The sequence below is a fragment of the Pituophis catenifer genome, unplaced genomic scaffold (genome assembly GCF_029215685.1).
Source record: "Pituophis catenifer annectens isolate HBS135680 unplaced genomic scaffold, rPitCat1.0.hap2 SCAF_5, whole genome shotgun sequence".
Classification (NCBI taxonomy): Eukaryota; Metazoa; Chordata; class Lepidosauria; order Squamata; family Colubridae; genus Pituophis; species Pituophis catenifer.
Window position 1 is genome coordinate 19,555,359 of NW_027256885.1, and position 23,601 is coordinate 19,578,959.

The 23,601-nt window shown below is 37.9% G+C and overlaps 1 protein-coding gene across 1 annotated transcript in view; it reads right to left on the bottom strand.

The window, feature by feature from the left end:
- Positions 1 to 23,601, bottom strand: part of YTHDC1 (YTH N6-methyladenosine RNA binding protein C1) — an 86,129-nt gene that overhangs the window by 12,722 nt on the left and 49,806 nt on the right. The window contains 1 exon segment of the mRNA XM_070944678.1: positions 5,373 to 5,539. Coding sequence (XP_070800779.1) covers positions 5,373 to 5,539 — 167 coding nt within the window.

Sequence of the window (23,601 nt, forward strand, 5' to 3'; positions counted from 1 at the left end):
TTTACAACCAGGAGGATCAGAAATGACATTTTACAAGCTTCTTACAAGGATAAGGTTCAAGTGGCTGGACAAGAAGTGGTGGTTCTGAAAGAGATCCCTCCAAAAATGCTAAGAAGCAGAAAGGATTTTGGCTTTTTGGTAAATGAACTGAGAAACCAACAAGTTCAGTACAGATGGGATGTGCCAATTGGACTAATAGTGAATTATAGTGGAGAAAGATACCAGTTAAATACAGTTTGGAAGGCAAAAGATGTTTATGTTAATGTTTTAAAGGCTGGACATCCACCCTCACCAGGAGGGGGCAGAAAGAAAATGGAGATGTTACAACAAGAAAAAGATGGAAAGCAGATACAAACCTATGCTGAAGTTGCAGTTGGAGGAACCACCATGGAAGAAGATTTGGATCTTGGGGGCCCACCCCCAACTCTGGAACCACTTAAGAAGGAAGAGCCAAGAGAACAACGACTGACCCGAGCAACTTATAAACGTCAAGAACAACAACTAAAAGTGCAACTACCTCAAGATTTACCTCAAGAAGTTCAAAAAACAGAAGCAGTGGGGGGGGAGGGCTAGGCCGAAGAGTAAGGCGGAGGAGGATGTTCAGCTGATGCTCTTAAAGCTTCGAAAGGCCAAAGATGGTAACTAAACTCCTATCTTGGAATGTTAATGGCTTAAATTCACCACAAAAAAGAAAGTTTTTCATTATTTGAAACAATTTAAGAATGATGTTATTTGTCTGCAAGAAACACATATTAGATTATCAGACCAAAAATATTTGATAAATTCAAGATTAGGTATATACTTTGTGGCATCAGCGCCAGAGAAGAAAAATGGGCTAGTTATATATGTTAAGAAAGGATTATCAGCTAATTTAATTGAGGCAGATATTCAAGGAAGATATATTGCAATTGAATTATTGACTCAGACTGGAAAAATGCTTTTAATTGGAATATATGCCCCAAATCAACAACAAGATAAGTTTTATAAATTTTTACACACTAAAATAATACAATGGGACTATAAGTCTTTTATCTTAATGGGTGATTGGAATGGAGTAATAGATACACAGAAAGATAAAAAAAACTTTATCAAAGATTTCAACACGTGCGAAATTACCTAAATCCTTTTTTGATATGATGGAAGATATGGAATTGAGAGACACTTGGAGAGAACGCAATCTAGAGGAGAGAGACTTTACATTTTTTTCCAATAGACATCAATCCTTTTCTAGGATTGATTTCATACTAATTACAAATGATTTTATTTCTAGGGTGAAGAAGATGAAGATATGTCCAAGAACTTTAACTGATCATAGTCCGGTTGGGTGGAACTGGAACAGGAGAGGGGAGAAAGGAGGTCTTGGAGGCTAAATGAAAATTTATTTAGATATGAAGAAAATGTGAATGAGCTTAAAAAACAAATGAAAGAATTTTTTGCCAATAATATGCATAAGGGTACTTCTATGGAAATGGTTTGGGATGCAAGTAAGGCTTATATGAGGGGAACTTTAATATATATGAATAATAAACATAGATTAAAACAACAAAAGAAGCGGAAAGAGATAGAGGAGGAAATAAAAAAGAAAGAACAATGACTCATACTTAATCCAGGAGATAAGAAAGTAAAAGAAACAATAAACATATTACGAGAGCAATTTAATATGTTAATAGCTGATCAAGTGGCAACTAGTTTACAATATGCTAAACACAATACATTTTGTAATGCTAATAAACCAGGCAGGTGGTTGGCCTATGTGTTGAGGAAAAAACAGAAATCACGAGTTATTGGTAAGATAGAATTTAGAGGTAAGGAACTTTATCAACAGAATATGATCAAAAAGGATTTCTTAGAATTTTATACAAAGTTATATGCTAGAGATTCAATACAAGGTATAGATATAGATAGATACCTAAAGGAAGAGAATATTCCTGAATTAACGTTAGAACAGAGGGAAGGGCTGAATCAGCCAATAACCTCTGAGGAGATTATTGCAGCAATTAAACAGTTAAAAACAGGTAAAGCTCCAGGAACAGATGGATTAACAACTGTTTATTACAAGAACTTACAGTTTGAAATGGTAGAACCGCTTAGAGCATTATTTTGTAAAATTCAATCAGGGGGAGGAGTTCCACCCTCTTGGAGAACAGCTTTTGTGTCACTGATCCCGAAGGAAGATCAAAACTGTACCAAACTTGAAAACTTTAGGCCAATATCACTTTTGAACACTGACTACAAAGTTTTTGCCAAGATATTAGTGAATAGGTTAATGCCAGTTATGCAACAAACAATTCATAATGACCAATCAGGTTTTATAAAAGGGAGGCAAATGAAATATAATGTCAGACAAATTGTAAATTTATTGGAATATTTGGAAAAAAACAACCAGGTCCCTGCAGCGTTTATATTTTTGGATGCAGAGAAGGCATTTGATCGATTGAATTGGCAATTTTTGCTTAGGATAATAGAAAAAATGCATTTTGGAGAGTATTTTACACAATCAATTAGAGCAATATATCAGGAGCAAACAGCACAAATAATAGTTAATGGAGGTTTAACAGATGCTTTTAAAATTGAGAAAGGTACAAGGCAGGGCTGTCCTTTGTCTCCATTGTTGTTTATTTTAACTTTAGAAGTTTTGTTGAATAAGATACGTGACTCTGATAAAATAAAAGGAATTGTAATTAGACAGCAAGATTATAGATTAAGAGCATTTGCAGATGACTTGGTTGTTACTTTATCTCAACCTATAGAATCGGCTCCACATATGTTGGACATAATAGGCCAATATGGTAAGGTGTCCGGATTTAAAGTAAATCTACATAAGACAAAGATGATAACTAAAAATATGTCCATATCTCAAAGAGAGGATTTAGGAAGGATAACGGGGTTTGAAATAGTTAAAAAGGTTAAATATCTAGGAGTATATATTGCAGCTTCGAATATGAAATTATTTAAAAACAATTATGAAGTTCTTTGGCAAAAAGTGTAGAAAGAAATGGAAAATTGGAAAAAGCTACAATTATCTCTACTGGGAAGGATAGCAGTAATAAAAATGAATGTATTACCTAGGTTTTTATTTTTGTTTCAAATGCTTAAGAAAGACGGAAATCTGATGGAATGGCAGAAAGGGGTTAATACCTTTATTTGGGGCAGGAAGAAACCAAGAGTGAAACTGAAAATTATACAGGATGTACGTGAGAGAGGAGGTCTTAAAATGCCTAATTTAAGATTGTACTATGAAGCAGCTGTTTTATCACAAATTAGCGATTGGTTTAATTTAACTGAAGAGAGAATGTTAAATATGGAAGGTTATGATTTGTTATATGGATGGCATGCTTATTTGTTATATGAAAAAAAAGTGGATAAAGTGTTTAAGGGTCATATACTTAGAAATGCGTTGCTGAGGGTTTGGAAAAAATATCAATATAAGTTAAACTACAAGATACCTATATGGGCAAATCCCAGACATGCAATAGAAAATATAAGTATAGAACAAAAAACGGAGGTGATTACTTATAAAGAGCTTCTTTTTATGGAAAGGGGTAAACTGCAATTGAAATCTTTAAATGTATTGAAAGAAGAAGGGATAATTTATACTTGGTTTCAGTATGGTCAGCTTCAAGCTAGATGGAGGGAAGATCAAAAAATTGGTGTCATGCAAAATGAGGAAAACCTGGTAAAACAGATTAGAGATCAAAGTCAGATGCATATTAAAAGGTTGTATAACGCTTTACTGGAAATAGATTCAGAAACGGAATTGGTTAAGGATTGTATGATAAAATGGGCACAAAACTTTCAGGAACCAGTGATGATGGAAACATGGGAAAAGATTTGGGTTAGAAATGTTAAGTTTACGCAAGCACAAAATTTGAGAGAGAATTTTTATAAAATGTTTTATAGATGGCACTTAGATCCTAAAAAATTATCATGTATGTATCCGAATTTGCAAGCTAAATGTTGGAGATGTGAATGTGATGATGCAACTTATTATCATATATGGTGGACTTGTAAGAAAATCAAGGCATTTTGGATAAAAATTTGGTGGGTGATGCAGAACATTCTGAAAAGAAGGTTGAAATTTACTCAATTGTTTTTATTGGGTATAACGACGGATTGTACAGCATTAGAGACTAAACTGATTTTGAACTTAATATCAGCAGCTAGGCTGTTGGTAGTGCAATACTGGAAGAAGGACTCTTTGCCTACTATTGAAGAATGAACATTGAAAGTAGCGAACTTAGCGGAAATGGCGAAAATTTCAGCATATCTGAAGGACTATACACAAGAAAGATACATATCAGAATGGAGAAGATGGATTGATTATATTCAAAATAAGTATCAGACAAGAAAATATCAAATAGCTTATGAATGAATGTTAAACTTTATTTTAGAAGTATTATGTTATCCATAGTGGAGTTAAGGTTTCAGGGGGGGATTAGGTAGTATAAGAATAGTTAGGCTAATTTAGCTTATGATTGTTAATTGAAATACCCTGTATTTTGCTCTGGGAAGTCTGGGGGGGGAGGGGGGAGGGAAAAAGGGTGGGGGGAATATTGGGGGAGGGATTTTCTTTGTAAAACTTTTCAATAAAAAAAAAAAGATATACCCTTCTTTCTGGGGAATGTTGGTAAGTTCATAGAGCAGTGATCAATAACCATGGTGATCCTCTAAAACCACTTTTAAGTCCACAGGAGCTGCCAGCATCTGGAAAGGTTGTGTACACAGACACAGCAACAGCCATTCTTTTTGGTTTGTTGCCGGGTCTCCAAGGGCTACTTTCTTTGGAGAGAACCTATGACTCCCAGAAGCTCAGCAAGATGTAAGAGAATATTGCAATGGGCTTAACCACAGCACGGTGATACAATTTGAAACAGTCCCAAACACGCTCTTCTTGAAAAGCAAAATATTAAAAATATTTTATCATCAAAATGAGGCGACCATCTTCTGCAAAATTATAAGTGATCCTGATAAAGGTCCCATATTTGACAAGGCTTATCCAGAGATATACCTAAAAGAAAAGGCTTTTACAAGATATTAACACATTTTGGAACACACAGACTTGATTTTCCTCCACCTAACCTGCTCTTGAAAAAAATCAGCTTACCCATAATTAACAGAGCTATATAATATGCATAAAAATCAAGTCAAAGCTAGTTTGACATGAACTTATTTTCTGTGTAAGCAAAGAAAGTGACAAACTGGGGGAGAGGGACAATGTGAAATCCTCAATGAAGCCACAAGCCCGTCCATGCAGCTTGATATGAGGATTTTCTCTCTTCTTGCTTGCAGGGAAAGCTTTTTGATGAATCATATTCCTCCATCACGTTATTCTAACACGTGTGCCTATTATCAGTCCAAAGAATGTTTCTAACCTTCCCACATCTCTAAGTGGCTCTCGACGGGATGGACGACCTCTTAACTGGGGTTGAGAGTGCATTCTTCTCTTATGACGCATTTTATGAATGACTTGATACAAGTCAATACTTTCATCAGGAGGGAATAAGAGACAAAGTTGGGTTCTACATTCAAGCTCAATTTCCTGTAAAAATTAAATGTTGATAAGTTCATGTCAGAGCCCACACAAAGGAATCAATATTTAATTATGTGGTTTCATTCTAAGACAAAATGAATACTTTTTATGAGTGGTAACACCTAATTTAAGAAACATGTGAAAGTGTAGGAGATGACCAGGCTGAGCCCAAGAGAGGGGTCAAATGCATCATAAGTCATGAGTCCCTGCACGCCCACAAGAGATCTAAGTCCAGCCCACTTTGAATGTCTTAATTCCTGCTCATTTCTCTTGACCGTTAGTTGGTCAGATTCTTGTAGAGAGCTTCATTTTGCAATAAATCTTTATACTCATTTGAACTGCTTGAATCGCCTGACATTAATCTGACCACCTCCCTTCACCAAAATTCTTTTCGGGCTCCGGAATACCCTAGCCATGACCTCCAATCTCAGAGCTGCAGCAATAGCAGATGAGCCAGACCTCCGCTTTATCAGCAGACACCAAGATGACATCGAAGACGAAATCAGGAATCTTGCAGTCAATTTTCAACAAATGATGCAGCAAATGCAAATCCTGACTCAACAAGGTATTCCTCTGCAACCACAACCACCTGCTCCACCAGCCCAGGCACAACTGCCAGTTCCTGCCATGCTCATTCCCAAGTCTCCCAGCTGCCTACCAGAGAGATTCACTGGTGAGCCTGATGAGAACATTCCTAGCACAGTGCAATGTGTTCATCAGCACCCGACCTGGGGAGCTTCCGACAGACAGATCAAGTGTCTCCTTCATCCTCACGCTTTTAACTGACTCCGCTGCTAAATGAGCTCTTCCACTCACTGAAACCAACATCCTGGATAGTTACCCAAACTTCCTCACTAGATTTAGAGAGTGTTTTGGAGACCCTATTCGGATAGAAACTGCTGAACAGGGCATCTTCCAACTCCACCAAAGCAACAACTCAATGAGAGCATATACTGAAAATTTCAAACTCATTGCAACAGATCTGGATTGGAATGAGCCGGCCCTAAGAGCACAATTCAAGAAGGGCCTCAAGAAGGCCATAATGACACAACTGATACAACAAGGGATTCCCCAGGGTCTACAAGACCTCTACCTAGCCGCTATAACAGCTGAGTCTCAAGTTGCAGAACCAGCCAACCGCTTCCAAACCTGACTTCCTGTTGTGGTCCGCCAGCAGCCTGCGGACCTGGCAGCGGAGTCGGACATTGAGGAGGCTGGGGAGGACAATGGGACAGTCCTGGAGTCAGGGGAAGGCCCGGACGAGGGCTCTGCGTCAGAGGCAGAGATGTGGCCCGGGCCATCTGGGAGCGATGCACGGACTCCGGAGCCTCCAGAGGCGGACAGCAGAGAGGCAGAGGAACAGGAGGAGCCTGTTCCTAGTGCACGCATGCGAAGAGCTGCCAGAAGGCAAGAGCAGCTGAAGAAAAAAGGACAACTCGGGAGTAAGGCCAGAAGATGATTGGCCACTCCCATAAGGCTTAAAAGAGCAGCAATGAGCCATTGGCTTCGTTTTACAAATTATCTAATTTCTCATATTATCAACCTGATATATATCTTTATATCATTATCCTCATTTATCATTTATCTAACAATGGCATTATCATTCCAAAAGAAATTGTTTTCACATATTATATTATAACATTCATTTTATATTTCATATTTCACTTCCATGTTTTATTATCTAGCCATTGGTAAAATAAATCCCATATCTTATAATATTGTTTATCTTCTTGTTCTCTAATTTCAAATGTCAATTTACTCATTTCAGCACATTCCATGATTTTCTTAATAACTTCATCTTGCGTTGGTATTTTCTCATTTTTCCAGTTTTTAGCAAACACAATTCTAGCCGCTGTCAATACATTCACAATCAAATATCTCAATTCTCTATTGTATGTTTCTGGCACAATTCCTAATAAAAAAATCTCTGGTTTAAAGTCTATGTGTTTATGAGCCCGGTCTCTGATGACATTTCCAACATTTTTCAGATTTGTTCTTGAACATTCTGGCTATTCTCGTCGGGGGTAGATGCCACCTGTAAAACATCTTATACAATTTTTCCTTATATGCTGTTGACATTGTCATTTTATAATTTTGCAACCACAGTTTTTGCCATTTCTCTAAGTCAATTCCATAACCAAAATTTTCCCCCCATGCTATCGTTGTTTCTTTAACTTGTTCTTCTTCCAATTTTACCTCTAGTAAATAACCATATAATTTTTTAATTACATAGTCATCAGAACCTGTTAAAATTTTATCTAAATTAGTCAAAGTATTGTAAAAACCTTCTGTCTTGCAATCTTCATCATATTTGCAAATAAGAAAACCAATTCATCTTTAAACCTTGTTCTTCCAGTTCTTGCTTCGATTTAAGTTCACCCTTTTCATCCAATAGTTCACTATATCTAACAATTTGTTCCTTTCTAAATGTTATTGAATATGAAAACGCTTCAATCATGGATACCCAGACTGGAATTTTCAAATAATGTTGTTTTTTTACCTTCTCCCAGTTTAATAACAAAGCCTCTCGTATGAAATGTCTTCTAAAATACCCCTGTGTTTTTGTTCCCTTGTACCATAGAAAAGTATGCCACCCCAACAACATGTCCTTCTAAAGTCAATAATCTAGTATTTCTTAACATTATCCATTCTTTAATCCACATCAAACTTGTTGCTTGATAGTAAAGTTCCCAATTAGGTAAACCAAAACCCCCTCTCATTTTGGCATCTTGTAACAACCTTAATTTTATCCTCGCCTTTTTTCCCTGCCAAATATATTTTAACACTATCTTATTCAATTCTTCAAAATAATCTTGTCCCAATCTAATTGGAATTGTCTGAAACAAATATAAAATTCTAGGCAATATATTCATCTTAATAGTTGATATCCTCCCTATCAATGATAACTGTAAATTTTCCCATTTCGCCAAGTCTGTTCCAATCTGTTGTTTGAGTTTATTATAGTTATTCTCTTTAAGTGTGCTACATCTTGCTGTCAAATATATCCCCAAATACTTAACCTTATTTGTGACCTGCATCTTTGATATTCCCGCCAATTCTTCTTTTTGTTTTATTAACTTTTTTTTTGTCAAAATCTTCGTTTTGTCTTTATTAATTTTCAAACCTGCTACTTTCCCAAATTCTCCTATTTTATCTATCAGTGTAGTTATTGATGTTAATGGATCTTCAAGAATAAAAACCAGATCATCTGCAAACGCTTGCAATTTATATTCTTTCTTTCCAATTTTCATTCCTTTTATATCTTTTTCTTCTTTGATATTCCTATTTAGTACTTCCAATGTTAATAGAAACAACAGAGGGGACAGTGGACAACCTTGTCTGGTACCTTTTTTTATCTCAATAGAATCTGTCAATTCTCCATTTATCATTACTTTTGCTGTTTGTTTATGGTATATGGCTTCTATTGCATGAATAAATTTTCTGCCAAAGCTCATCTGTTCCATTTGAAACAACATAAATCGCCAATTCACATTGTCAAAGGCTTTTTGTGCATCTAGAAATATCAAAGCCATTTGCTTTTCAGGATGGGCCTCATAATATTCCAAAGTGTCCAGAATTATTCTCATATTGTCTCTAATCTGTCTTTTTGGCAGAAACCCATTTTGATCCAAGTGTATAAAATTTAAATATTTTTTGAGTCTTTCTGCCAGTATTGAAGCAAAAATTTTATAATCTGAATTTAGCAGGGATATAGGTCTGTAGTTTTTAATTTGTTGTGGGTCAGTGTCCTCCTTTGGAACCAGTGTAATATATGCTTCTGACCATGACTTGGGTATTTCCTTTTTTGTCATAACTTCATTCATAACTTCTAACAGTGGGAGACTCAAAGACTCCTGTAATGTCTTATAGTATTCCACTGGCAATCCATCTGGACCTGGTGCCTTCCCATTCTTTTGTTTTTTAATTGCTTCAGTCAGTTCCATCATAGTTATGTTTTCCTCTAACATCTCCTCAATATCTTTAGGGATCCGAGGTAAATTTGCATGTTGGAGATATTGTATAACATTTTCCTCCTCTATACTTTCCTGCTCATACAGTTGTCTATAATAATCCTGAATAATTTTTTTCTTCTCCTTATTCCCAAATCTACTTTGTCCTTGGTCATCCATTAGTTGTGTTATTTTTCTTGATTCTCTCTCTTTTTTCAATTTATATGCTAACCATCTACCTGGTTTGTTAGCATTCTCAAAGTAATTCTGTTTAGCACTTCTAATTTTTTGGGCTAAATCTTCTTTCTCCATTAACCCCATTTTATGTTTTACTGTGTCCATTCTTATTTTAATATCCTTTTTGCATGGAGATTTCTGAAATTTCTTTTCAAATCTCTTATAGTCATCTTCTAGTATTTTATAGGTTTGTCTTTTCTTAATATTTCTTTTCCTTGTATAGTCCATTATCAGACCTCTGGCATAGGCCTTCATTGTATCCCAAAGATTTTGCATCGATGTATCCTCTTTTCTATTCTCTTTAAAGAAGAAAGCCAATTCTCTCTCCATTTTCTGAACAAAGTCCTTTTCTTTTAATACAGTGTTATTTAAAGTCCATCTAGATCTTCTCCTTTGTCCTTTCCATTTCACTGTCACTGGATTGTGATCTGCCCAAGTATTTGTTTCTATCTCAATTTGTTCTATATTCAAAGTCAATTCCATTGTTGTCCATATCATATCTAGTCTAGACCAAGATGAATGTCTATCCGAATAAAAGGTATATTGTCTATTTTTTCCGTTTCTGTCTCTCCATGCATCTTTTAAGTTTATTTCCTCAGTCATCTTAAAAAAAGATTTCGGGAGACCGGAAGTTGACACTGTGGCGAGACGGACGGGTGATTTTGGGGCTCCAGAATCGCCGCCGATAGCCCCGCTGCCAGACGGTCCAGTTAGGACCCCACAGTCTAGATTTGACTGTGGCAGTGGAGGGCACCTTCTGTTGATCTCAGGGACATCGCAAAGTCCCTGATTGGTCCAGGAAAGCCCTTTTTCTGGCAGCAGGGAAGCAGCCATTGCGGCTGCCAAGGCTGGGGCAGCTTCGGAGGAAGAAAGAGGAATGACAGCTATCCGATCTGGTGAGAGAGCTTTATTTTGACTGACAAGTTCACCTTAAGAGATGAGTGAGTGGATGATTAATTAAAGGAAGTTAAGCGGCGAATCTATTTTGAATAGACTATTTGAAACTCGATTGCTGATTGGAATGGCTTTTAAACTAATTGCTTTCTAAGACCGAGACTGGACTGAATGAGAAGAGAGGGGAAGACATTGATTTTTGGGACTATGCTTTTTTTTTAAAAAAAATAAGAATTTTGTCTGAATTGGGACTGATCCATTGTGAAGCTTTTTTTTCTTGCCTCTGTTTTTTTTTCTTTTCTAACTTTTCCTTTTTTTAAAAAAAATAACTTTTAATAAAGAAGATTTGGATTTTTAATGTAGGAAAGCTAAGAGAGTGAAAGTGCTGCCATCTGCTGGGGAAAAGAAAAGAAGAGAAGAAATTCAGTTGCAATGTGTATCCAGGCAGAAAGATGAAAGGTACATTGTAGCCAAAATAATAACAAAGTGGCTCTGAGCTTCAGCTTGTTTAGCATAAGTGAAGAGAACATCTGAGACAGTATCTATCTGCATTGTTGATTCAGGTGTTCTTGGTGGCTTTGAAGTAGGAGCCTTGGAAAAGTGTGGAGGGGAATTTTCCTCTCTATTACCAGCACTCTTTTGGGCAGCCACTGTTATTCTCTCTTTCTGAGGCTTGTATGAGAGAGAACTCTCTGTACGCTTTCCGGATAAATATAAGTGAAAGTTCTTTTTTATTTCGAGACTTTTTAAGAATAGATTTGGATTAAGGCATTCAAGAGCCTGAAGCTCCTTTTTCCCCCCTATCTCTTATGATTTTTTTTTCTCTCCCCCGATATTGCTCTCTATTGTGGATTTTTGATTTTGGACTTCTATATTTTTATTATTCACCGTTTTTTTTTCTCTCTCTCTTTGATATTTTGTTTTTACATGAATTTTTTTTCTCTCTCTCTTTTTCTTTTTTCTTTTTCTTAATGGAATTTTAGTTGGATTAGAGTTTGGAAGAACCTGAAGAGCTGGCTTTTTTTTTCTTTTTCTTTTTCCATATTTGATTTTTCACTTTTTTGCCTCTCCTTTTCCTTTTTCCTTTTTTGTTTCCCTTTTTGTTTTTTGTTTTTTAATTTTTTTCCCTCTTTTGGCCTTTACACCAGTGGATGATAATAAAATGAGTAAAAAAGCAGCAACAGTGGGAGCTGCAACCACACCTTCTGCATCTCCATCTGGAGGACAATGTACGATCCAGGCCATGATACAACAAGAGAAAGAGAAAGAGAAAGAAGCGTCGCTACAAACAATTTTGAACACAGTTCAGAGGATGGAACAACAATTACTTAAGACAGACGAGAATGTCTAAAGGATGGAACAACAACTAATAAAGACAGATAAAAAAGTGGTCAGCATCCAACAGGCAATGTCAAAATTTGAAGGAAGACTACAAGAGCTTGAGAAGAAGGATGACCAAAAGAGGGAAAAAATGAAAGATTCTGACAATAGACTGAGAGAGGTGGAAAGCAAAAGAAGTGCAGTAGTGGAACTCGAAATGGATAAAGCAGAATTCTATCTCAGATTTCAAAATGTGGAGGAAGAGAAAGGAGAAAATCTTGCAAATGTCATGATTTCTATGCTTGCTGATGCTTTGGAGATATCTAGAGAGGAGATGACATATGGTGTAGACGAGATTTATCGAGTTCACACTAGATATGCTATGCGCAATAAATTACCAAGAGAAGTCCATATAAGATTTACTAAGAAATCGATTAAAGCTCAAATTCTCCAAGTGGCGAGAGAAAAAACATTGAAATTCAAGGAGAAAGAAGTGGTGGTCTTGAAACAAATACCAAGGAAAGTGAGAGATGTGAGAAAAGAGTATAAATTTCTGACCAAGATACTAATTCAAAAGGGTGTTAATTTTAGATGGCTGATACCAGAAGGATTGATCTTAACATGGCAGCTTCAAAGATACAGGCTAGATACAATTGATAAAGCGGGAGCTTTTTATGAAGATTTTTTAAAGGAAAAGGAAGTAGCAATGGAAACAGAAACACAAGCTGCACTGATGTTGACAAAACCTACAGAAGAGGAAATGGTAATGATTGAATCAACAGAGGGCGCTGTTGACTTCCGGTTTGCTTGCCTTCGGCGACAACGGTGCCTTTTGAAGGACCGCCAGCCCCGCCGCCTGTAGAGCCGCTTCGCGATCGAGAAGCGGCTCGAAAACTTCAAAATCCTAAGGATTGCTGGAGGAGAGATAGCAGGGCACAGGTCGAGCCCCTGTAACCCCCCAGGGAATTGATTCTGGGGAGGAAACAGGCGCGGCTCCCTCCCAACCTGCTGAGACTCCGGGCGGCGTGGGACGATTCTGCCTTTGCAGAACAAGCCGGCAGCAGTAAACATTTAAAGCGAAAGGAACCAACCTTTACAAGCAGCGGAAATATACTTGAACCCTGAAACTCGGAATTGCAAGTATTAGCGCTTTGTTGACTCTTTAATTTAAGAAAAAATGCGAATGAGTGAAAATGACTTGAAAAAATATGGCGCTCAGCATTAGAGTTAACGAATCAGCGAGTGTGGATTGGTGAAGTCATCTTGCTTTGTTACAAAGTTACCAAGTTGTTACAAAGTTGCTTCGCTTGTAACAAGAGAAACAAGAGAAAAATTTCTCCCTTTTTAATACTTGACTTTGCTTTACCCCAGTTCCTATTTGATTAAATCTGGGGGACTTTTTTAGAAGTCTCTGTGGAGGTGGGAAAGGAAAAGGGACTTCCCTCTTCAGAAAAACTAGCTTACGTGGCAGGATGGCCTCAAAGAAGCAGGAAGGGAAGGCAGCGGGGGGGGGATCCCCCACACACAAACATGAAACGCAGCTTCCCCCTGCTCAACAGTTACAGACTCAGAAAAAAGATTTTGATGTGGGAGATTTAAAAGAATTTATTTCTAAAGTTTTGGATGATAAATTTCAAAAATCCCAACAGGAAATAGATGACAAACTTCAAAAGTCTCAACAGGAAATTATGCAGGAAATTAATGAAGTTAAAGATATGGTGAAACAGAACCAAAACAAGGTGACTAAAAAAATATCAGAGGTGGCGTCTGGCCTTGCAGAATTTATTATTAAAGTTGATTCTAAAGTGGAAGAATTTAAATCAGAAGTCAATGTTAAGATGAAAGACAATGATTATAAAATTTCTGATGTTGATGACAAAATGCAGAGAGTTGAAAATGAAATTGTTATGATGCAATTCAGGGCAATGGAATTTGCAATAAGGCTTCGAGGAATCAGAGAAGATGACAGACAGGATTTGAGACAGGTTTGCGCTGAAGCTCTGGCTGTGATTTTAAAAATTAATCCTGATGTGGTTTTTTACAAAATAGATAAAATTTACAGAGTGAATTCTTGGGTGGCCAGACAAAGACAACTGCCTAGAGATGTGGTCATATATTTTACGGACAGAGCAATAAGAAATGATATCCTGCAAAAATCTTTTCATACTTCTGTGCAAGTGGGGGGCTCACAAATTGGAATTTACAAAGAACTACCACCTAAAATGCTGAAAACCAGAAAAGATTTTGGCTTTCTTGTTAAAGAATTGCAAAATCAACAGATACCATTTCGGTGGGATGCCCCAACTGGTATAATTTTGAGATACAAGGGAGAAAGACATCGTTTGAACACTGTGGAGAAGGCGGAGCATTTTTACACTGTTATTTTTAAAGAAAGAACACCATCTCCACGTACATCCACAGTTCTCGAGATTAAGGAGAGTGATAAGAAGCAACTTCAACAAGAACCGCAAGAACAGTCTAAGCAGGAACCAGAGGAAATGCAGGGCGCTGAAGGAGGTTTTCTGGATGAGCCTTTGTTGGAATCTTCTCCAATCTTGGACCCGGTTCGGATGGTTGAAGTTAAGGATCAGCGTATAACTCGAGCAAAATCTAAGCAACTTAAAGAAAAGCAACAACAGGAAAGACAAGATAAAAAGGGAGCTAAGAGTACTACACAAGAGACTGGAGCCATGGGGGGAGCAAGACCGAAGATTCCGGAAGACATTCGGTTATTCTGCTCTTTGCTCCAGAAAGATAAAGATGACGATTAAGTGTTTATCTTGGAATGTGAATGGGTTGAATTCAGCACAGAAAAGGAAGAAATTATTTGCATATTTGAAACAATTTAATAATGATATAATTTGTTTACAAGAAACGCATATCACAACTCAAGACCAAAAATATTTGATAAATTCCAAATTAGGAACACATTTTATATCTTCAACTTTGCAAAAAAAGAATGGTGTGGTTATTTATGTAAATAAAAAATTAACAGCTAAAGTTATAGAAGCAGATGAAGATGGTAGGTTTATAGCAATTGAATTGCTTACAGTAAATGGCCAAATTCTTCTGATTGGAATTTATGCTCCCAATCAACAACAGGACCACTTCTATAAAATGTTACATACTAAAATACTACAATGGGACTACAGATCTATTTTAATTATGGGAGACTGGAATGGAGTAATTGATTCTAAATTAGATAAAAAGAGTTTGGCGAAGTCTAGGATCAGATTACCACAGACTTTTTTTGATATGAAAGAAGACTTGGAACTAAAAGATATTTGGAGAATACATAATCCAAAAGAATTGGACTACACTTTTTTTTCTGATAGACACAGATCCTTCTCTAGGATTGACTTCATTTTGTTGTCAGATGATTTACTTGTCAAGACAAAAAGAACAAAGATTTTTCCAAGAACTTTGACTGACCATAGCCCAGTATGGATAGAAATTGAGATAGGCAAGACTGAGAGACGCTCTTGGAGATTAAATGAAAACCTGTTCAGATATGAAAAAAATATAATAGAACTTAAAAAGCACTTGAAAGAATTTTTTGAAATAAATATGAATAAAGGTACCCCAATTGAAATTGTGTGGGATGCAAGCAAAGCTTACATGAGAGGGGTGCTTATTTATATGAACTCTAAACATAGACTGATTCGACAAAAGAAAAGATCTGAATTGGAAGCAGAAATAAAGAATAAAGAACAGCTACTTATTAAAAACCCAACAGATGAAAGAATACGTGGTGCTATAAAACTTTTGAAAGACCAATTTCAAATGCTTATGGCGGAACAAGTTGCAACAAACTTACAATATGCGAAGCATAATACATTTTGTAATGCCAATAAACCGGGCAGATGGTTGGCCTATACATTGAGGAAAAAACAGAGTATACGGACTATTGATAGTATTGATATTGGAGGGAAAGAAATTTTTCAACAAAAATTAATCAAGGAAGCTTTTGTGGAATATTATACTAAACTATATGCTAAAGAGGATGTGCAGAATGGACTTATAGAAAAATACTTAGATAATAAAAGAGTTACAAAAATTACTGACCAACAAAAGGAAAGAATGAATTATCCTATAACAGAGGAGGAGATAATAGTAGCAATTAAACAATTAAAAACAGCCAAAGCTCCTGGAACGGATGGTTTGACTGCAGTGTATTATAAAACTTTGCAAGCAGAAATGCTGGAACAACTTAGAGATTTATTTTGTAATATTCAACAAGGGGGTAAAATACCCCCATCATGGACAACAGTTTATATATCTTTGATACCAAAAGAGCAAGCAGGTCCTAAAAGACCGGAGAATTACAGACCAATATCTCTTCTGAATACTGATTATAAAATTTATGCAAAAGTATTAGCCAACAGGTTGATGCCAGTAATCCAAAAGGTGATTCATGATGATCAAGCGGGATTTATCGAGGGTAGATACATGAAGGACAATGTAAGGCAAGTAATAGATTTATTGGAATATCTTGAGAAGAATAAACAGATTCCTGCAGTGCTGGTTTTCTTGGATGCAGAGAAGGCCTTTGATAGAGTGGATTGGAATTTTCTATTAAAGACTTTAAAAAAGATGGACTTTGGGGATCAATTTATACAAGCGATTTCAGCAATTTATCAAGAGCAAAAGGCACAGATTATTATTAATGGAAGTTTGACAACAGAGTTTAAAATTGAAAAAGGAACAAGACAGGGATGTCCGCTGTCCCCACTTTTATTTATTTTAACACTAGAAGTTTTGTTAAATACGATACGGGACTCTAATATCTTGAAAGGTATAATGATAAGGCAAGAGGATTACAGAATAAAAGCATTTGCAGATGATCTGGTTGTTACCCTAACACAGCCAATGGAATCAATAATCCTGATGAAGGACATTATACAAGACTATGGAAAATTTTCAGGTTTTAGACTGAATCAGAAAAAAACTAAGATGATAGTTAAAAATATGACACAAGATCGTAAACACGAGCTTGAGAGGAGGGCAGGTTTTGAGATTGTACCAAAGGTAAAATATCTAGGAGTTCAGGTTGCAGAATCAAACACAAAGTTGTTTCAAAATAATTATGAGGTGTTGTGGCGAGAGTTGCAGAAAGATATGGAGACTTGGAAAAAACTGCAGCTGTCTCTACTTGGAAGAATAGCAGCAGTTAAGATGAACATTTTGCCAAGATTTCTTTTTTTGTTTCAAATGATTCCGGTGCTTAAAAGTGATAAACAACTGAAAGTGTGGCAAACTGGAGTGAATAAGTTTGTCTGGAACGAGAAAAAACCGAGAGTGAAATTGAAAATTATGCAAGATGTTCCAGAAAGGGGAGGTCTTAAACTTCCAAACCTACAGTTATATTATGATGCAGCAGCTTTGACTTTAACAAGTGATTGGTTTGGAAGGAAAAAGACTGGAATATTGAATATAGAAAGTTTTGATCTTGAATTTGGATGGCATGCTTACTTATTTTATGATAACAAAGTGGATAAAGTATTTAAAAGCCATATACTAAGAGACTCTTTGATGAGAGTTTGGAAGAAGCACCGACTCAAATGGGATTATAAATTACCGCTATGGCTGGATCTTGGTCATACTTTGTGGAATACAAATATAATGTCACTCGGGGGGTTTTTATACAAAGAGGTTCTTTTTACAGATGCGGGCAAATGGCAGTTGAAGACACTACAGACACTGTTGGCTGAAGGGATTAATTTAACTTGGCTACAATATAATCAATTTCAATTGAGATGGAAAGAGGACCCAAAAACTGGTATTATGTTGCATGAGGAAGAATTGGTTAGACATATAAAAGAGAAAGGTCCAATGCATATTAAAAGGCTTTATAATGTTTTGTTAGAAAGGGATTCAGAAACTGAATTAGTTAAAGATTGTATGATTAAGTGGGCACAAAATTTTGAAGAACCAGTGATGTTGGAAACATGGGAAAAAATTTGGGTTCAGAATGTAAAATTTACACAGTCGCAGAATCTGAGGGAAAATTTTTATAAAATGTTTTATAGATGGCACTTAGACCCCAAAAAATTGTCGTGTATGTACCCTAATGTTCAGCCAAAATGTTGGAGATGTGACTGTTTAGATGCTACATATTATCATGTTTGGTGGACTTGTAGGAAAGTTAAGGCTTTTTGGATAAAAATTTGGTGGGTCATGCAGAATGTTTTAAAGAAAAAAATTCAATTTTCTCCACAACTGTTTTTATTGGGTATAGTTAAGGGTTTCACATTGGGTGAAACAAAGTTGATATTGTATATGATAACAGCAGCAAGATTATTGATAGGTAAATACTGGAAAAATGAAGCTTTGCCCACTATCGAGGAATGGACTATGAAGATGGCCAGTTTTGCAGAGATGGCGAAGATTTCAGCATATCTAAAAGATTGTTCACAAGAGACTTATGAATGGGAATGGAAAAAGTGGATAGATTATGTTCAGAACAAATACCAAACTAGGAAGTATCAAATAGCTTTCATTTGAAAATGATATATCAAGATAGAAATATGTTAATGTAATGAAGATAAAAAAGAAAATTATAAGGGGGAGGGAGGGGTTCAAGTTTTATATAAGTTTTATACAAAGGGGTTTTTTTTTAACTTGATATGAGTATACTGTGTGGAAGTCTGGGGGGAGGGGAGGGCTAGGGAGGGTTAGGGAGGTTGGGAAGGTTGGGGTGGGTTGAGGGGGGGGGAAAGGGGTGAAAATGTAATTGTAAAACTTTTGCAATAAAAAAAAAAACAAAAACAGAGGGCGCTGTTGGCGGAACTGTGGAACTCAAAGAACAACGGGAAGTAAGATCAACTAGAGCAATAAAACCTACATATAAAATATGAATATGGATGCAACGAAATTAATTTCAATAAATATAAATGGACTTAATTCGGCTGTGAAAAGAAGAAAGGTTTTTCATAAATTAGAGAAACTAAATTTTGATATAATTTGTCTGCAAGAAGTTCACATTAAAAAGCAACATGAACAATTATTGGCACAAACTAAACTTGGAAAAAAATTTTCATCATTATCACAAAACAAAAAGAGAGGCGTTCTATACATTAAAAACTCAATAAAAGTGGAACAAATATATGCAGATTCAGAGGGTAGAGTTTTGATAGTGGAGATAATTGATAATAATATGAAGATTCTACTAGTTGCAATATATGCGCCAAATAACAATCAGAGTGATTTTTATCGAAATTTACATATGAAAATAATTGAAATGGATTATGATAATATATGTATGATGGGAGATTTTAATGGAATAGTAGATGAAAAATTGGACTATAAAGCAACAAAAACAGGAAGGCATAATAGAAAAACACTGCCAAGTTATTTTTTTTAAAATGACAGAGGAAATAAATTTGAAAGATATATGGAGAGTTAGAAATGAGAAGAATAGACAATATACTTTTTACTCAAACAGACACTCATCATGGTCCAGGTTAGATATGATATGGACAACAATGGACTTGATTCCAAAAATTGAGCAGGTAGAAATAGACACTAATTTATGGGCTGATCATAATCCAGTGATAGCAACTTGGAAAGGCCAAAAAAGGAAAGATAGATGGACTTTGAATAATACAATTTTAAAAGAAAAAGAATTTGTACAGAAAATGCAAAGAGAGCTGGAGTTTTTTTTAAGGAGAATAAAAAGGAAGATACATCGATACAAAACCGTTGGGATACAATGAAGGCCTACGCTAGAGGTATAATAATAGATTATATAAAGAAAAGGAATGTGAAAAAACATTTGACAATGTGAATTGGCGATTTATGATGTTACAAATGGAAGAGATGGGCTTTGGAAGGAAATTTATTCAGGCAATTGAAGCCATATATACGAAACAGACGGCAAAGGTAATGATTAATGGAGAATTGACTGATGTTATTGAAATAGAAAAAGGTACTCGACAAGGATGTCCCTTATCCCCATTGCTATTTATATTGACGTTGGAAGTGTTGAATAGAAATGTTAGAGAAGAAAAAGAGATAAAAGGAATGAAAATTAGAAAGGAAGAATATAAATTACAAGCTTTTGCTGATGACCTGGTTTTTATTATTGAAGAACCATTAACATCAATAAATAAATTGACAGAAAAAATAGGTGAATTTGGGGAGGTTGCTGGTTTGAAAATTAATAAAGAAAAGACAAAGATAATGACCAAAAATATGTTAAAAAAACAAAAAGAAGATATCAGGAAACCGAGTAGCGTGCCGTGCGAGCAAGCGAAGAAGAAGCACTCGAGCCACGTCCTGCTGCAATGCTTTTATTCAAGATACGCTTCCTCCACCCAGCACGTCAAATCGGTAAAGAAACTGATGGTACGGAGATACACAAAGTCGGCGTTGGGAGCGGCTGCATCCCAACGCCCTTTTTAAACATCGCGCCACCGCCCTTCCGGGCCTGCTGCGCATGCGCCGCCGGGCCACCGCCCCTCAGGACGCTACAGTGCCGTGGAAATCATTTAACCCTTTCCCCGGTCGCCTCCGTGTCCGACCTCCTAGGCTTATGCTAGCACCCCCACCACCAGTGAATGCAGGTAAAGAAACGTCCGTCGCCCGTCGCAGGCTTCCCCCCTCCGTAGGTAGCTCCCATGGCGTTTCAGGGGTCGGGTTCTTGATCCAGGTGTCGAGTGGATCGCGACAGGCGGCTCCCCCTACCAGGAGCCCTCCTGGAACACACAAAGAAACAGGTTAGCCACATATTAGGATGTCAGTTCCGTGCTTCGGGGCCCTGGTTTGTGAGGGTATTTCTTATGGAACTGTTTGATCAAGCGATTAGCGCTTATATCGGTAGCAGCCACCCAGGACGCCTCCTCAAACGGATATCCCTTCCATCTGAGCAGATATTTCAACTTTCCTCTACTGAGTTTTGAATCTAGGACCTGCTCCACCTCGTATTGGTTATCCTCTATCGGCCCAGGCTTGGTTACAGACTCCCGGAGTACCTCTACTGGTTTCAGTAAACTACTATGGAACACAGGGTGGACCTTGCCAAGCAATGGTGGCAACTTGAGTTCCACTGTGACTGGATTAATGACCTTTACGACAGGGAACGGGCCGAGGTATTTAGGACTCAGTTTACGACTCGGTGTCCATAATTTCAAATATTTGGTCGAGAGGTATACTCTGTCTCCTACTGCAAACAGTTTATGGTCTGCTCTCCGTTTATCTGCCTGATGTTTCTGCATACATGTCGCCCTTTCTAACGCTTCTTTTATCTGGGGCCATCCTTTCTCAATATGGACGGCCCACGTACCTGGGGTTACCTGATCCTGGGTCTGCATGTCGAGTTCTGGGATGGCAGAAAATTCTCTACCAGAGACTGCCTGAAATGGGGTGACCCCTGTACTCCCATGGACTGCGTTATTATAAGCTATCTCGGCGAAAGGGAGGAGCTCCGCCCAGTCTGTCTGTTGATATGAAACATAACACCTTAAATAGCGCTCTATCATAGCGTTTGCCCGCTCCGCAGCACCATTTGTGCTCGGGTGGAACCCGGAACTTAATCCCTGTGATGAACCGATCATGGTCACAAAAGTACGCCAGAACTTTGAGGTGAATTGGACGCCTCTATCTGAGATAATACGGCGGGGCGCCCCATGTAACCGGTAAATATGTACTAAGAAAAGTTTGGACAATTTACGGGCTGAAGGCAACCCTCGACATGGTATAAAATGGGCCTGTTTCGAAAAGAGATCTATTACAGTCCATATGACGTTGTACCCGCTACTTTCTGGAAGTTCAACGATAAAATCCATAGCGATCTCCTCCCATGGTCGATTTGGTTCTGCTACGGTCTGCAGAAGGCCAAGAGGTTTGCCAGGCCGGGGTTTAGCCGCCGCACACACTTTACAACCTTTCACATAGTCCTCAATGTCCTTTCTCATACGAGGCCACCAGAATTGACGCCGTATGAGATGCAGTGTTTTAAGAAAGCCAAAATGGCCGGCTGTTTTCACATCATGACATTTGTGCAATATGCGTGGACGTACACTCAGGGGTACGTACAGTTTGCTTCTCATCCAAGCAAAACCTTTCCCGTACGTTAACGCTGATTTATGTTCCAACGCCCAGATATCCGATGCTAATGCTTTTTTAAGTTCTGTTTCCCACGAGAACGCTGTACCGTGGGATGTTCGACCCGCCTTTTGGGCCTCCGGTATTATCGCTTGTACGATTTGGTCTTTCTTACTATTATATTGAGGGAGGCGTGATAACGCATCCGCCAAAAAGTTTCTCCCCCCTGGTACATACTTCAGATCAAAATTGAAGTGCTGGAAGTACTGCGCCCACCTCACTTGCTTTGGCGACAAACGCCTTGGGGTCTGCAACGCTTCAAGGTTTTTATGGTCCGTCCACACTTCGAATTTCATTCCACTACCTTCTAATAGATGCCGCCAGGTCAGTAAAGCCCACCTAACAGCAAAGGCCTCCTTTTCCCAAATAGCCCAACGCCGCTCGGTAGGGGACAATTTACGAGACGTGTATGCACAAGGGGTTAGTCCAGTGGTTGCGGTTTTTTGCATAAGGACCGCCCCCACAGCCACATCGCTGGCATCAGCCTGTACCACAAAAGGTAACGTAGGATCTGGATGTTTAAGGATTGGAGCTTGTGAAAACAAAGTCTTTAACCCGTCAAAGGCTTGCTGACATTCAGGCGACCAGGTTATCAACTGCCCTGGGCGTGCCTTTTGGCACGTATCCTTTGTACGGAGCAGGTTTGTCAAGGGGAGGGCTATATGCGCGAACGCTGGTATGAACTGGCGATAAAAGTTCGCAAAGCCAAGAAAGCTTTGTAGTTGCTTTCGTGTTTTCGGTGCCTGCCAGTCCAACACCGCGCACACCTTCTTCGGATCCATTTCAACCCCGTCGCCTGAAATCCTATATCCCAAGTAATCCAACTTTGTCCGATGGAACTCGCATTTCGAGAGTTTTACAAATAATTTAGCGTGTAACAATTTTTCAAGCACCTGACGGACCAAAACTATATGTTCTGCCATTGTCTTTGTATAAATTAAGATGTCATCCAAATAGACAAGAACACCCCGATACAGATGGTCATGCAGGACTTCATTTATCACCTGCATGAAGACAGCTGGTGCTCCCTGGAGACCGAATGGCATCACCCTAAACTTGTAACTACCTAGAGGACAGTTGAAGGTGGTTTTCCATTCGTCGCCAGGCCTGATTCGTACTCGATAGTATGCCTCCCGTAGGTCTAACTTTGTAAACACCTTTCCAGTTGACAAGGTGGCCAATAAGTCCTTCATGAGAGGTAGGGGATACAGATGCTCAACACAAACAGCATTCAGGCCCCTGAAGTCCACACATAAACGTAACCCGCCATCCTTCTTTTCCCGGAACAAGACGGGCGCTGCCATGTGGGACCGGCTGGGCTGAATAAAACCAGGTTTTTGTCAATGTACCGTCTCAACTCCTCCAATTCCACCTTAGTCATGGCGTACATACGGGGTTTCGGCAACCGGACGCCTGGTTTTAATTCAATGGCACAGTCGGTTGGTCTATGGGGTGGCAGTATTTCACATTCTTCTTCGTTAAAGACAGCTGCTAAATCACTATATTCCATAGGGTACCCATTCGGTGGTTGTTTGTGTTTGGCGTCTCCCTCCCCATTCGCTTTAC